Consider the following 15,886-nt stretch of genomic DNA (forward strand, 5'->3'; position numbering starts at 1 on the left):
TTCAATGACACTAAATATTATATACTTAAAACATTTTTGCTAATCTGAGAAGTGAAAAACTAAAGTATTTTAATTTCAGGTTTAGCAGTTTTTCTGAAAGATACAACCTAAGAATTTAAATGTGCTCCCTATAATCCAGTAACGTACACTACGTATCCCTGGAAAAAATGGTGCCCAGATTCACTTTCAGTGATTATTTGAAATATGCACAGCTTCTCCATTTACCTGATTTGCAGGGAAGGTTGGTATGAAACCACTAGAAGCCTGGGCTGCAGCTCCACCCACTGGTCCAACAAGGTTAATACCCATGACTGGCTGTCCAAGGCTGAGGGGCATGGAGCCCGCAGGGCCTGAAGGTATCACAGTTGGCTGACTCACCGGTGCAGGCAGAGTCATAGAAAAACCACTTAAAGTTGGAATAGGAGCTGCTGGGAACTGGTTTAAAGCATCAGGACTCATTGCAGGAACGCCCCTCTACAAATGATAGAAAGAAAATGGATTAGGGGGTTGTAAACCACATACGGTCGAAATCTGGCAGAGACGGAAAGATAAAAATCTGTAGCCTTTGCATGTTTCCACTTCTACTCTCAAAACTCATGAATTTGATTTAAGAAAAAAAGTTACAAGGTCAATGCAAACCTAATACTTAACAAAGAAATGGCCAACACATATCAGTTCTGACATTTTCACTTTCTGACACGTTTGGTTAATTCTATATGATCAAATCATTTTAAATGACTTTGCAATAAAAGAAAAATTTCTACCAGACTGAGAATACTTTATATCTACGAAATTTTAGAGAAAACTTCAAAAGACAGAGTAATTTCACCTATTACAGACTAACTTTCAAGTTCAGAGAATGTTAATATATTAAAAGTCTTTAGGCCAGGCATGGTGGCTCACACCTGTAATCCCAGCACTTTGGAAGGCCGAGGCAGGCAGATCACTTGAGGTCAGGAGTTCGAGACCAGCCTTGCCAACATGGTGAAACCCCATCTCTACTAAAAATATAAAAATTAGTCAGGCATGGTGGCAGGTGCCTGTAATCCCAGCTACTTGGGAGGCTGAGACAGGAGAATCACTTGAACCCAGGAGGTGGAAGTTGCAGTAAGCTGAGATCGCACCACTGCACTCCAGCCTCCGCAATAGAGTGAGACTCAGTCTCAAAAACAAACCAAAACAAAAGGTCTTTAAACAAAGGAATAACTTGCTATTATGCACATCATATAAACTCTACAGTTTTGAAGCACTATATCCTGAAAATGATCGAAATTTTAATGTACAAGGAGCTACACAATATAGTAAAAAAGATTTCATATCCTTGTAATTTATACTAATAAAGTTATTTGATCTAACTTAAGAAACATGGTTTACCTGTGTTACCGCTATCATGGCTAGAACGGTATAAAGTTCTTCTTTTGTAAGTTTGCCTGGTGTAGTTCGATTAGCTAAGGCCCATATCTGTCCAAGAGTTTCCCTGGGAAGCCCAGATGACATCAGAATGGGATACAGTTTGGCAGTATCTATTCCGGTTGGAGTCATTGTGGTTTCTAAGATTTTCTTATAGGCATCTATTAAAGGAAAGACCAGATTACAAATGGAAACACATTTCAAGTGATTCATTTTTTGGGGTGCCATTGTTGGTATACAAGAATAATAATCTTCAATCAAACTGCTTTAATAGAACCAAAGCCATGTCAGGGTTTAAACTGCTTTAAACATATTCCAGTGCAGCTGGGCATGGTGGCTTGTCTATAATCTTTCAGCACTTGGGAGGTCAAGGCCAGCAGATCATCTGAGGTCAGGAGTTTGAGACCAGTCTGGCCAACATAGTGAAACCCCATCTCTACTAAAAATAGAAAAATTAGCCAGGCGTGGTGGCATGTGCCTGTAGGCCCAGCTACTCAGGAGGCTGAGGCAGGAGAATCGCTTGAACCCTGAGACAAAGGTTGCAGTGAGCTAAGATCGCAACTCTGCACTCTGCACTTCAGCCTGGGAAACAGTGAGACTCCGTTTCAAAAAAAAAGAAAAAAAAATTGAGATATTCCAGTGGCAATGTCCAGCAGACAATTAGAGTCTGGAGCCTGGTACTAAAGATAAAGTTTAGGGCTAGAGGTAAGACAAAGTCTTATAATTCAGTAGAAGATTGTAACAAGACACCATGCTTTGGGTATTACAAGAGAAGCCGTAGAGTAATGATGGTGGGAACAGTTTGAAAAGAGCAACAGGAAGTAAGAATTACACCAACATCACTCTTCTCCAGTAAATTAGAGGCTGTGACAGAAAACACCATTGGAGAAGGTGCTATGGAAATACAACCTTTAAGGAAAGACCCAGTTTCTGTTAGGGTGAGGAAGCAGAACAAGTATCTTAAAAAGGCGGGTACGGTTGGTGAGTTTTTGATAATAACATGGGTTTTCCAAAGGACCAAGTGGGAAATGTTAGAGACAGGGCTAAAATAAAGAATGCCAATATTGCATGGGACATACTTATACTAAAAAATTATTTGCTTTTTACCTGAAATTCAAATTTAACTGGGCATCCTGTATGGTTATTTACTAAATCTAGCAAGCTTAGTTAGGGAGATGAAAGTTAGTAGGGCTAAGGTGGACAGAGAAACTGTTTAAAACAAAAATTTTACATCTGGGATTATAAGTATGGATTACAGGTTAGTGGGCTCTCCATAAGAACACATATTTTTGGCCGGATGTGGTGGCTCATGCCTGTAATCCCAGCACTTTGGGATGCCGAGGTGCGCGAGTCACAAGGTCAGGAGTTCGAGACCAGCCTAGCCAATATGGTGAAATCCCATCTCTACTAAAAATAAAAAAAAATTAGCCAGGCGTGGTGGTATATGCCTATAGCCCCAGCTACTCGGGAGGCTGAGGCAGGAGAATTGCTTGAACTTGGGAGGCAGAGGTTGCAGTGAGTCAAGATCGCGCCACTGCACTCCAGCCTGGGTGACAGAGAGAGACCCCATCTCAAAAAAAAAAAAAAAAAAAGAATACATATTTTGACTAGAAAGTATACGTGCATGTATGTTTGGAAGGAAGAGGGAGAAAGTAATACAAACTGGCAGAAAATGGATAAAACTCCAAAATATACCAAGATCTAGATTTCGTGTTTGGCTTGAGGACAGAGAAGAAGAAAAGATACAAACTGTCCAATAGGCATTTGGAAGAAAAGTCATTATTTTTATGTACAGTTGAATTGTACATACGATTTTGGTAACAATCAGCCTTTTGTCATTGTAAGTAGTATCAGAAAATGCATTTGAAAGAAAACTATAAAACATTAATACAAGAAATTGAAGGGGACATAAAAAAGTAGAGAAATATTCCATGTTCATGTTTTGGAAGAATCAATGTTGTTAAAATGTCCACAGTACCCAAAGCAATGGGTAGTACAGATTCAATGCAATCTTTATCAATACCAATTACATTCTTCACAGAAACAGAAAACATAATCCTAAAATTTATATGGCACCACAAAGGACCTAGAATAGCCAAAGCCATTCTGAGCAAAAAGAACAAAACTGGAGGAATTACAGTACTTTACTGTATACTACCTGACTTCAAATTATACTACAAAGCTATAGTAACCAAAACAGCATAGTAATAACATAGACACAGAGAACCCAGAAATAAATCCACACATCCACAGTGAACTCATTTTTCAGAAAGGTGCCAAGAACATACATTGGGAAGGGTCTCTTCAATAAATGGTGCTGGAAAAACCGGATATCCATATGCAGAAGAATAAAACTAGACCCCATCCCACACAAAAAACAAAACTCAAATCGAAATGAATTAATGACTTTTAAATCTAAGACCAGAAACTACGAAACTACTAAAAGAAAACTTAGGGAAACTCTCCAGGACATTGATCTGGGCAAGATGTCTTGAGTAATAACCCAAAAATAATGGCAACCAAAGCAAAAATGGACAAATGGGATCACATCAAGTTAAAAAGCTTTTGCACTGCAAAGGAAACAATCAAAAAATGGACAACACACAGAACGGGAGAAAATATCTGTAAACTATCCATCTGACAAGGGATTAATAACCAAAATATATAAGAAGCTCAAACAACTCAATAGAAAAAAAAGCTAACAATCTGATTTTAAAATGGGCAAGACAACTGAACAGGCATTTCTCAAAAGACGACATGCAAATGGCAAACAGGTTTATGAAAAGGGGCTCAACATCATTGATCATCAGAGAAATGTCAATCAAAACTACAATGAGATATCATCTCACCCCACTTAAAATGGCTTTTATCCAAAAGATAAGCAATAACGAATGCTGGTGAGGATGTGGAAAAAAGGCCACCCTCATACACTGTTGGTAGGAATGTAAATTAGTATAGCCACTATGGAGAACAGTATAAAGGTTTCTCCACAGTGGCTGTACTAATTTATAAGCCAAGATTCAAAAGCAACCTAAGTGTCCGTTGACAGACACTTTATCAAATGGATAAAGAAAATGTGGTGCATGTACACAATGGAGCAAAATCGAGATCCTGTCATTTCCAACAACATGGTTGGAACAGGAGGACATTATATTAAGAGAAATAAGTCAGGCATAGAAAGACCAATTTCACATATTCTCATTCATTTGTGGAAGCTAAACATTAAAACAACTGAACTCATGGAGACAGAGAATAGAATGATGGTTTCCAGAGGCTGAGAAGGGTAGTGGGGAGGGGGGAATAATGGGGATGGTTAATAGGCATAAAAATATAGTTGGATAGGAGGAATAAGATCTAGAATTTGATAGCACTACAAGGTAGCTACAGTAAACAATAATTTGTGCACCATACTCATTTGTGTATAATCTTATTGATCAGATGTTTAAAATTATTTTGAATACTTCATTAAAATAATTATTTTATTATAAGAAAAAATAACGAGTATAATTGGAACGCTCATAACACAAAGAAGTAATACATGCTTGAGGTAATGGATACCCTATCTACCCTGATGTGATTATTACATATTGTATGTCTGTATCAAAATATCTCATGTACTCCATAAAAATATACACTTATGTAGCCATAAAAATTAAAAATAAATTTTTTTTTGTTTAAAGAAGAAAATGCACTTTAAGGATTTTCTTTTCTTTTTTTTTTTCTTTTTGGCTCAGCAGTAAAGATACATGTAAAAAGTAGGCCGGGTGCAGTGGCTCACACTCGTAATCCCAGCACTTTGGGAGACCGAGGCAGGCAGATCACTTGAGCCCAGGAGTTTGAGACCAGCCTGAGCAACATGGTGAGACCCCGTCTCTACAAAAAAATACAAAAATTAGCTGGGCGTAGTGGCACGCCCCTGTAGTCCCAGCTACTAGAGAGGCGGAGGTGGGAGGATTGCCTGAGCCTGGGGAGGTCAAGGCTGCAGTGAGCCAAGATTGTGTCACTGCACTCCAGCCTGGGTGACATAGTAAGACCTTGTCTCAAAAAAAAAAAAAAAAAGTAAACACTATCCTTCACATCTTCCAATGTGAAAAAAAAGATCCCACATGGTCTTTTATTTCATATAGTATTACATGACAAATAAGTCATAGAAACAATATTTTTAAAAATATAAACTAAGAATTCAGAAAATGACAAATATTTTAGTAAAATTCTTGATAAGTTATTAATTGCTGAACTAAATATTTGATAATGTCCATTAAAGCATAATAAATCTAAGCGAGCTTTTAGAAATGAAAGTATGATGGCTGATAAAACATTAAAACTGTTCTCCTTCATTTATATAGTTATTCCATACATGAGGCAGTCTTATGAAACAGGACATTTATTTAATTTCTGTACTCTTTCAGAAAAAAAGAAAAGTCACAATTCCTCCTGCATATTTTGTAACTACGACAGTAAATATTTACAACTACGTTTACAATATATAACGCAAAATATCCAGATGGGAATCCTGGGCTTTTTTACCTGGAACCAAACTCTCATTGTAAATCCAAGGAGGCATTCTGGGTTGAGCAGGATCCTGTGAGGGAAATACTCCCACACCTAGAAGATAAGAAACATCAATGTATACAGTGGTCCATGGAGAAGATGGTGAAATCACACTGAGTCATGGTTTTTTATAAAGAGCACTGGCTGGAGACACTAAAAAAAGTCACCAATACAATTAAAATATTTGGTCCCCCCTGCCCCAGATTCAGAATAAAATATTTGGTTTCTAAGCAACTCTTGTATGTTAACTATGTCCTAAAGAGTAAATTATACAAAATCTAAAATGTATCAATTCAATACTCTAAATCATATAAGCCTTGCACTATTTAACATGTATTACAAATTAAGGGAAAAAAAATGATAGATGATAGTTTAAAATTATGTATCTAAAAATATTTAATTGTCCAAGCTTTACTTGCAGTTTTTACTAGTGCTTCTTTGCAAAGTTTCATTCTTTTTTTTTTTTTTTTAATCTACATATGATACAGATATTTTAAATACACAGGACTTTTGGGGGCTTTTTGTCCAGTGAAATATTCTCCCAAAAGTTTGCCTCCTAGGCTGCCCACATTCTAATTCATTTCTGAGGGTTGAATTTATAAAATTTAGATATTTTAGGCAGTGGTGCATATGATTTATTGTAGACAAAGCAAGACTATATTCTCATTGGTGACTTTTCCTGTTAACATTTTAACTTTTCAACCTTTATGGAAGAAGACAAAGTATAAGTGGAAAAAAAGAGAGTTTTTATAAAATAAAAAGAAAGAAAATTTTAAATCAGAAATGATTCCAATTAAGAAAACCAGTTATCAAAAACATTTTTAAAAAGGAGTAACAGTGTGTTGAAAGAATTCAGAGCAAAATCTTAGGGGTTAATTGGAGAAAGAAATGCATTAAATATATTTCAAGCAAAATTTCGATTAGCAAAATCAAGCAGCATTCATTTGAAGATTAATGCTTAAGGTGTTAGCATTTGAGCAACGTTTGGTTAAACAAGTTTTTTGTTGAATGTTTCACGAGCTCACCACTCTCTTCAATTGACAGGTTTTGATCTGAAGTCTTTTCTGCCTCTGCAGTGGTGGTACCACTTACACATCCATCTACAGCACCCCCGTTACTGGCCGTTAAACTGGGATGGCTCTTACTGGAACCTGGGCCTAGGGCTTTGTGGCCAACTTCAGAAGTATTTAATTTAATTTGTTCCTGCCCAGATGTACTTATATCACAAGATACTAGGAACTTCTCCTCCAAGGAAGGGCCTAAACAAACAGCATGAAGGATTATTTGTATATAACTGTATATGTGTATATGTCTAATCTTTTCAAACATCCATCTCCACCCCATATTCTTTTTTTTTTTTTTTTTTTTTTTGAGACACAGTCTCACTCTGTCACCCAGGCTATAGTGTACTGGCACAATCTCAGCTCACTGCAACCTCTGCCTCCCAGGTTCAAGCGATTCTCCCGCCTCAGCCTACTGAGTAGCTAAGATTATAGGCGCCCACCACCAAGCCCAGCTAATTTTTGTATTTTTAGTAGAGATGGGGTTTCGCCATGTTGGCCAGGCTGGTCTCGAACTCCTGACCTCAGGTGACCTACCCACCTCAGCCTTCCAAAGTGCTGGGATTATAGATGTGAGCCACGGTGCCCAGCTCACCTCCATATTCTAAAGGGAGGTCCTGCCACATATAATGTAAACACTGTGGCTAGGCGCCGTGGCTCAAGCCTGCAATCCCAGCACTCTGGGAGGCCAAGGCAGGCAGATCACAAGGTCAGAAGTTTAAGACCAGCCTGACCAACATAGTGAAACCCATCTCTACTAAAAATACAAACGTGGCTCAAGCCTGCAATCCCAGCACTCTGGGAGGCCAAGGCAGGCAGATCACAAGGTCAGAAGTTTAAGACCAGCCTGACCAACATAGTGAAACCCATCTCTACTAAAAATACAAAAAATTAGCCAGGTATGGTGGCAGGTGCTTGTAATCTCAGCTACTCGGGAGGCTGAGGCAGGAGAATCACTTGAACCCAGGAGGCAGAGGCTGCAGTGAGCTGAGATCACGCCACTGCACTCCAGCCTGGGTGGCAGAGCAAGACTGTCTCAAAATACAAAAATTAGCCAGGTATGGGGCAGGTGCTTGTAATCTCAGCTACTCGGGAGGCTGAGGCAGGAGAATCACTTGAACCCAGGAGGCAGAGGCTGCAGTGAGCTGAGATCACGCCACTGCACTCCAGCCTGGGTGATACTGCAAGACTCTGTCTCAAAAAAAAAAAAAAAAAAAGTAAACGTTGAAATAATTCAATTATTGCACATTTGTATAGGACTTGAGAGACTATTAGAGATTTTAGAGAATGTAAACATAATTATCTACTGTGATTCTAAAGAATTCTACGAGATAGGTGGAAGAGTATAGTGGAAGAAGGAGCACTACCTTTGAAATCTGACAACCTACATAAGATAACACTTTCACTAACTCCTAGGAAGGCCTCTGGCCAGTGACATCATCGTCATCTCTTGGTCTGTTTCCACGTCCATCAAATGAGAAAGTCTGGACTGAGTACATGTCTGCCAAGATCCCTCCCAGCACCCTGTCTCAAGCCAGGATGTGTAGCTGTCTCTATTCATTTTACAGACGACAAAATCTAAGGCACATCAAGGACAAACTGATAGTAAATGAACAACCTGGGCTTCTGCCCCCAAGTGCCCTGTCACTGAAGCTGAAAGAGTACTTTCTAAAGAAGCCTTTCCTGGCTCCTTATTCTTAAGAAAATGATATTGGTGAATCTCCCAAACAACAATCTTCCAGAAAAATCAGAAGATTTCTTTTACAGTTATAAGGCAGTTTAAAGTGCTCCTACTTGAGGAGCAAAAGTTTTAAATCACCTTTCTGGAATGTGAAGACCCCAGAACTTAAAAATCTAGAACACTTGTTTTGTTGAATTTCAACAGCAGTCATATATTCATGTACATGTTTATTTGCCAACATCACTGGATTATTCTACTTATGTAACAAAAATAAGTTATCCCAGGATATCTTAAGAATATTTTCATTAATAATGCTAAGAGTTACCTGCTTTTGGTACACTGTGTGAGGCTGAAGCAGCAGAGAAGTAAGGAATTTGCCCAGGGACACCATGTAAGGCAAAAGGCACTGGTCTCTGACCTGGAGGGAGAGGCTGTGTCCCAGCCTTCTGTGTATGCAACTGGCCAAGTGGGGTAGAGGGATGGAAAGACTGAAAGGGCTGGGACGTGGAAGAAGGCCCACATGGGGGAACTTCAACAGGTCCCTGCATAAAGTCACTGAATTCTTCTTCATCAAGAAAGGCAGGTGATGGGGAGACAGTTTTAGTAGAATGAGATGATGTGGGGCAATCTGCAAAATGGAAAATGGCAATGAAACACACAAAAATGGAAACCAACAGAGAAAAAGTAATGAAGATGTAGTACAATTCCAAAAGAATACATTGAAACATAAATAGGGAGGTGAACAAGAAATAACAAGTAACAACAGTCAAATGGAATTATATGATGCATGTAAAACACTTTGATGTCTATTTATACACAATTTTATGTCTTTCTAAAGGGGAATTTTAATAGCTATTTTGCATTTGGTTCGAAAAAGGCAAAACTAAAAATGTATGTATCTATTGATTTATTTTAGAGACAGGACCTAGGCCAGAGTGCTGCGGCATGCTCACAGCTCATGATCATAGCAGCCTCAAACTCCTGGGCTCAAGCAATCCTCCAGCCTCAGTGCCTGAGTAGCTAGGAATATAGGCACATGCCAGCATACCCAGTTAATTCTTCCTTTCTTTTTTTTTCATAGAGATGGTGTCTCACTATGTTGCCCACGCTGGTCTCGAGCTCCTGGCCTTGACAGTCTTTCTTTCTTTCATTAGATTAATAATTTTTCCCCTGAGACCACTGATGCTTTACATCAAAGTGATGATTATTTTTGAAGTCGAAATGATCTGTTTATCTAGATAATATTATCTCAAACCAATACACATCAGATGTAAGAAAACCTACCTATATAGTGCTGAATACATTTTGGACAGATATATACTATGATGACTAAATTTCATTATTTATTAAGAAATTCAGTAAGAAATAATGCACAATACAAACTTGTAATTTTTGAAATATCATGCTTGATCCACACACTTGCATAGATCATATTTCAGTAAAGTTACCATATGAGGAATAAAAATTACAAAAGAACTTGTTTTTTTTTTTTTTGAGATAGAATCTCTCTGTGATGCCCAGGTTAGAGTGCAATGGCATGAGCTCAGCTCACTGCAACCTATGCTTTGTTCCCCAGGTTCAAGAGATTTTTCTGCCTCAGACTCTTGAGTAGCTGGGACTACAGGTACGCACCATCACGCCCAGTTAATTTTTGTATTTGTGTGTTTGTGTGTGTGTGTGTGTGTGATGGAATCTTGCTCTGTCACCCAGACTGTTGCTCTGTCCCCCAGACTGGAGTGCAATGGCGTGATCTTGGCTCACAGCAACCTCCGCCTCCTGGGTTCAAGCAATTCTTCTGCCTCAGCCTCCCAAGTAGCAACCACCATGCCTGGCTAATTTTTGTATTTTCAGTAGAGATGAGGTTTCACCATATTGGCCAGGCTGGTCTCGAACTCCTGACCTTGTGATCTGCCTGCCTCCACCACCCAAAGTGCTGGGATTACAGGTGTGAGCCACCGCAGCCAGCCAAATTTTTGTATTTTTAGTACAGATGGGGGTTTCACCGTATTGGCCAGGCTGGTCTTGAACTCCTAACCTAAGGTGATCCACCCACCTTGGCCTCCCAAAGCACTGGGATTACAGGCTGAGACACCATGCCTGGCCAAGACAAGAATATTAAACACATTATTAAGGTGATATTTTCTTGTGAAAAGCATCAACATTAGGATATATAAAGTGCCGAATCAAACAACAACAGTCAATTTAAGAAAGTAAACCCTGCCTGAAGACTACGAATACCTTTAAAAGATTTTTGGCACTAAAGGATATAAATGTCACTGTGGCTTTTTATTATTAAATGTAAAATTCACTTATGTAATGAACCTGCTCGACTGGGGCTACATTTAACATGAAGCTCTTTAACAATACTATTTTATTGTTGCATCTTTACATGTATTATTGTTACTACTACTACTATTATTATTATTATTTGAGACTGGGTCTCCCTCTGTCAACCAGGCTAGAGTACAGTGGCATGATCTCAGCTCACTGCAACCTCTGCCTCCCAGGTTCAAGCGATTCTCGTGCCTCAGCCTTGCAAGTAGCTGGGACAACAGGCGCCCACCACCACGCCAGGCTAATTTTTGTATTTTTATAGAGACAGGGTTTCACCATATTGGCCAGGCTGGTCTTGAACTCCTTAATTCACATGATCTGCCCACCTTGGTCTCCCAAAGTTTTGGGATTACGGATGTGAGCCACCACGTCTCACCTTCATTGTTTTGTTTTTGTTTTTGTTTTTCTGAGATGGAGTCTAGCTCTGTCGCCTAGGCTGGAGTGCAGTGGCGCAATCTCAGCTCACTGCAGCCTCTGCCTCCCAGGTTCAAGCAATTCTTCTGCCTCAGCCTCCCAAGTTGCTGGATTACAGGTGTGCACCACCACGCCTGGCCCCACATTTTTTTTTTTTTTTTTTTTTGAGACAGAGTCTTGCTCTGTTGCCCAGGCTGGTGTGCAATGACATGATCTCTGCTCACAGCAACCTCCACCTCCTGGGTTCAAGAGATTCTCCTGCCTCAGCCTCCTGAATAGCTGGGATTACAGGCATGTGCCACCACACCTGGCTAATTTTGTATTTTTAGTAGAGATGGAGTTTCTCCAGATTGGTGAGGCTGGTCTCGAACTCCCGACCTCAGGTGATCCGTCCACCTCGGCCTCCCAAAGTGCTGGGATTACAGGTGTGAGCCACTGCGCCCAGCCTCCCCACATTTTAAATTACTTTGAATTGCTTTAATATGACAAGTCTATTGTCACAATAAGTAGTCTTTTTTTCTTCACTGACTTGAAGCTTAGGAGTAGTCTTTTTTTTTAAGAAACGGCTCTCATTTGAAAAATGGAGGCCGGGCGCGGTGGCTCAAGCCTGTAATCCCAGCACTTTGGGAGGCCGAGGCGGGCGGATCACAAGGTCAGGAGATCGAGACCATCCTGGCTAACACGGTGAAACCCCATCTCTACTAAAAAATACAAAAAACTAGCCGGGCGAGGTGGCGGGCGCCTGTAGTCCCAGCTACTCGGGAGGCTGAGGCAGGAGAATGGCGTGAACCCGGGAGGCGGAGCTTGCAGTGAGCTGAGATCTGGCCAGTGCACTCCAGCTTGGGTGACAGAGTGAGACTCCGTCTCAAAAAAAGAAAAAAAGAAAAAAAAAAGAAAAATGGAGACCCTGCATACTTCTTTCCTCTCTCTAGGATCAATGAAATAAAACCTGGATGCACTGAAAGTTCTAAGAAAGATGCAAAATATGCAAAATTATTGCCTTAATTAAGTTTGTTTTAAAAAGAAAAAGCCCTCCCACATTATATTCCAAGCCTCCCAACAATTACCAAGACTGGATTTAGGTTCTCAATTTGGGTTCCCAGCTACCTAAATATTTTTTAAATGGACCCTGACTATGTACTTGGGATATACTATAATGACCAAACCAATGTTTCTTTGCATTTGGCTAGAATGTGTGAATTCTATGTGGAATATATTTTGGCCCATACCAACTCTAGCAGCTAATGTATATGATTAAAAAGAAGTATAAAAGTTATATGATGGGCCAGGCACAGTTGCTCACGCCTGTAATCCTAGCACTTTTGAAGGCTAAAGCAGGTGGACTGCTTGAGCCCAGGAGTTTGAGACCAGTCTGGGCAACACGGTGAAATCCTGCCTCTACAAAAAATACAAAAATTAGCTGGGTGTGGTGGTATGCATCTGTGGTCCCAGTTACTCGTGAGGTTGAAGTGGGAGGATTTTCTGAGCCTGGGAGGTCATGGCTGCAGTGAGCTGTGATCATGTCCCTGTATGCCAGCCTGGGCAATAGAGTGAGACCCTGTCTCAAAAAAAAGAAAGTTATATGATCAATATAGTTTGTATATTCAGTATTCAGTATTTTAGATAAACAATCTATAGATAAACAATCTATAAAGAGAAATTTAAAAGGTGCCTTTGGTGGTAGAATGGCTGGAAACTCTTTTTATAAATACTTCACGACTAGGTTTTTGGTTTTTTGTTTTTTTTCAGATGGAGTCTCACTCTGTTGTCCAGGCTGGAGTACAGAGGCGCAGTCTTGACTCACTGCAGCCTCTATCTCCCAGGTTCAAGCTACTCTCCTGCCTCAGCCTACCAAGTGACTGGGATTCTAGGCATGTGCCACCATGCCCAGCAAATTTTTTGTATTTTTAGTAGAGATGGGGTTTCACCATGTTGGCCAGGCTGGTCTTGAACTCCTGACTGCCTTTCTCTCCTTTTCCTAACCTCCAGCCTAGGTCCAGTTTTAGTATTAACTTCCAATATATATTCTTAAATTACTTCTTGACTAGCTTATTCAACTTATAAATTTTCATTTTTAGGTATGTTTTTCCTTTCTAATCTCAGCCTGATTGCTAATATCTATTTTCTTTTCAATCTTGTGTATTTTATTTTGGGGCATACTTTTGGAAGGGGAATCTTAAGTGAAATTAACAGAACAGAGTAAAGTTGTCCCGGAAAATCAAGAACTGGTTACTACGCCAGTGATTATTCCTTCTTGATATCAACCATGAAAGGTACTATAATACAAGAGTTCAAGATAAAATTTATCAGTGTAACATTTTCCAGCAGAAGGTAGTACTTTCTTGGCTGGCTAAATGATTTATGAAAACTATTCACCTATTAGGTATGCTTTCTTGAAATCAGCTGATAAAATGTCAAAACGTTGAATTTTTGCGATGGAGTCTTGCTCTGACGCCCAAGCTGGAGTGGGCAGTGGCATGATCTCGGCTCATTGTAACCTCCGCCTCCTGGGTTCAAGTGATTCTCCTGTCTCAGCTTCCCGAGTAGCCGGGAATACAGGCACGCACCACCATGCCCAGCTAATTTTTTTTTTTTTTTTTTGAGACGGAGTCTCACTCTGTCGCCCAGGCTGGAGTACAGTGGCCGGATCCCAGCTCACTGCAAGCTCCGCCCCCCGGGTTCACGCCACTCTCCTGCCTCAGCCTCCCGAGTAGCTGGGACCACAGGCGCCGGCCACCACGCCCGGCCAGTTTTTGTATCTTTTAGTAGAGACGGGGTTTCACCGTGTTAGCCAGGATGCTCTTGATCTCCTGACCTCGTGATCCGCCCGTCTCCGCCTCCCAAAGTGCTGGGATTACAGGCTTGAGCCACCACGCCCGGCCTATTTTTGTATTTTTAGTAGAGACAGGGTTTCACCATGTTGGCCAGGCTGGTCTTGAACTCCTGACCTCAAGTGATCCCACCCGCCTCAGTCTCCCAAAGTGCTGGGATTGCAGGAATGAGCCACGGGGCCTGACTTGAAATGTTGAATTTTTAAAAATAACGTGTGGCCGGGCGCGGTGGCTCAAGCCTGTAATCCCAGCACTTTGGGAGGCCGAGACGGGTGGATCACGAGGTCAGGAGATCGAGACCATCCTGGCTAACACGGTGAAACCCCGTCTCTACTAAAAGATACAAAAACTGGCCGGGCGTGGTGGCCGGCGCCTGTGGTCCCAGCTACTCGGGAGGCTGAGGCAGGAGAGTGGCGTGAACCCGGGGGGCGGAGCTTGCAGTGAGCTGGGATCCGGCCACTGTACTCCAGCCTGGGTGACAGCGAGACTCCGTCTCAAAAAAAAAAAAAAAAAAAAAATGCGGTAACAATTATGCAAATACAAGACTCATTTCAACTGCCAAATGGTCAAAAGAACAACCAAATGCCACCCCCCAATCCCTTTACCCTGCTTTCTAAAACAGGCACATTTCTTTTTGCTTACGTGACAACAAATGATGATAAAAATTATAAAGAAATGCATTAGAGAAACTAAAATTTCAAGTAGAGCATTATTACACCCATGATTTTTAAAAACAAGTCATTTTAAGAATTATAAGTTTAATCACATTAAGTAATGAAATCAGAACTAGTTCATAAAATTACTATAAAACAATGAACAATGGTAAACTCATTTATTACATTTGCTCTGATTGAATAGATTTTACTAATGTTAATATATTTATGTACAGAAAACTTACAGGTGAAATTGTCGTACTGACATTTAATTAGAAGACAAAGAGGTTTTTTCCCTCCCAAGACAGTTGTTATCCAGACCAGAGCTCTTAAGCCACTGCACATTTGAGAACATCCAAATCTGTACTTAGCTTGAAGGAAGAGTTCTGCATTGAGTTTTCACACACACATATAATGGCGAGGTAAAGAAACAGGGACTACATAAATCACCTTTCAAGAAAAGAAAAATGTAATGCCTCTTAAAACTACCTGGTTTCTTGGGGTGCGATGCTGGAGTAGGGTGCATTTTTGCATCTCTGGAAAACCCATCTAAATTTCCTTTTATGGCTTCCAAAGCATCATCTCTACTCTTCTCTCCTGTCTAAGAAACAACAAATATATGTATATTTCTTTACTTATCCCTCACTCTATCCTAAACCCTCCCAAATTAAGAAAAGCACAGATATTCATCTCCTTCCAATATTTTTACCACATACTTCTGATGATAAATTCTCCAAGTCAGAAAAACAGGTAAATGATTAAACAATGACACTCTACAGAAAATAAAAACATTACAAGGCCAATGTATAAATACTTCAGGATAGACCTGTTTGATATTAAGTGTCCTGTGAAGGCTCTAAGAGAAATATGAAATATCACTGATTTCAGGATTACTGCTTTCCAAGAAAAAGATTACAAATATTGCCATGATACTAAAAAAGAGTTGAGAAG

The 15,886-nt window shown here is 40.1% G+C and overlaps 1 protein-coding gene across 16 annotated transcripts in view; it reads right to left on the reverse strand.

The window, feature by feature from the left end:
• SYNRG (synergin gamma) overlaps positions 1 to 15,886 on the reverse strand; it is a 97,018-nt gene that overhangs the window by 56,445 nt on the left and 24,687 nt on the right. For 8 of the 16 annotated variants that reach the window (XR_004430715.1, XR_004430716.1, XM_033183829.1 and 5 more), the window contains exons 6-11: positions 15,425 to 15,536; positions 9,029 to 9,331; positions 6,987 to 7,220; positions 5,938 to 6,015; positions 1,375 to 1,571; positions 226 to 474 (exon numbers count right to left, since the gene is read on the reverse strand). Coding sequence is in view for 14 of the 16 variants with exons in the window: in XM_033183829.1 (XP_033039720.1) it covers positions 226 to 474; positions 1,375 to 1,571; positions 5,938 to 6,015; positions 6,987 to 7,220; positions 9,029 to 9,331; positions 15,425 to 15,536 (1,173 nt within the window). In the remaining 2 variants the exon portion in view is untranslated. The remainder of the gene's footprint in view (positions 1 to 225; positions 475 to 1,374; positions 1,572 to 5,937; positions 6,016 to 6,986; positions 7,221 to 9,028; positions 9,332 to 15,424; positions 15,537 to 15,886) is intronic. The other 8 variants (XM_033183839.1, XM_033183838.1, XM_033183835.1 and 5 more) reach the window with 5 other exon arrangements.

The sequence above is a fragment of the Trachypithecus francoisi genome, unplaced genomic scaffold (genome assembly GCF_009764315.1).
Source record: "Trachypithecus francoisi isolate TF-2019V2 unplaced genomic scaffold, Tfra_2.0 Lachesis_group20, whole genome shotgun sequence".
Classification (NCBI taxonomy): Eukaryota; Metazoa; Chordata; class Mammalia; order Primates; family Cercopithecidae; genus Trachypithecus; species Trachypithecus francoisi.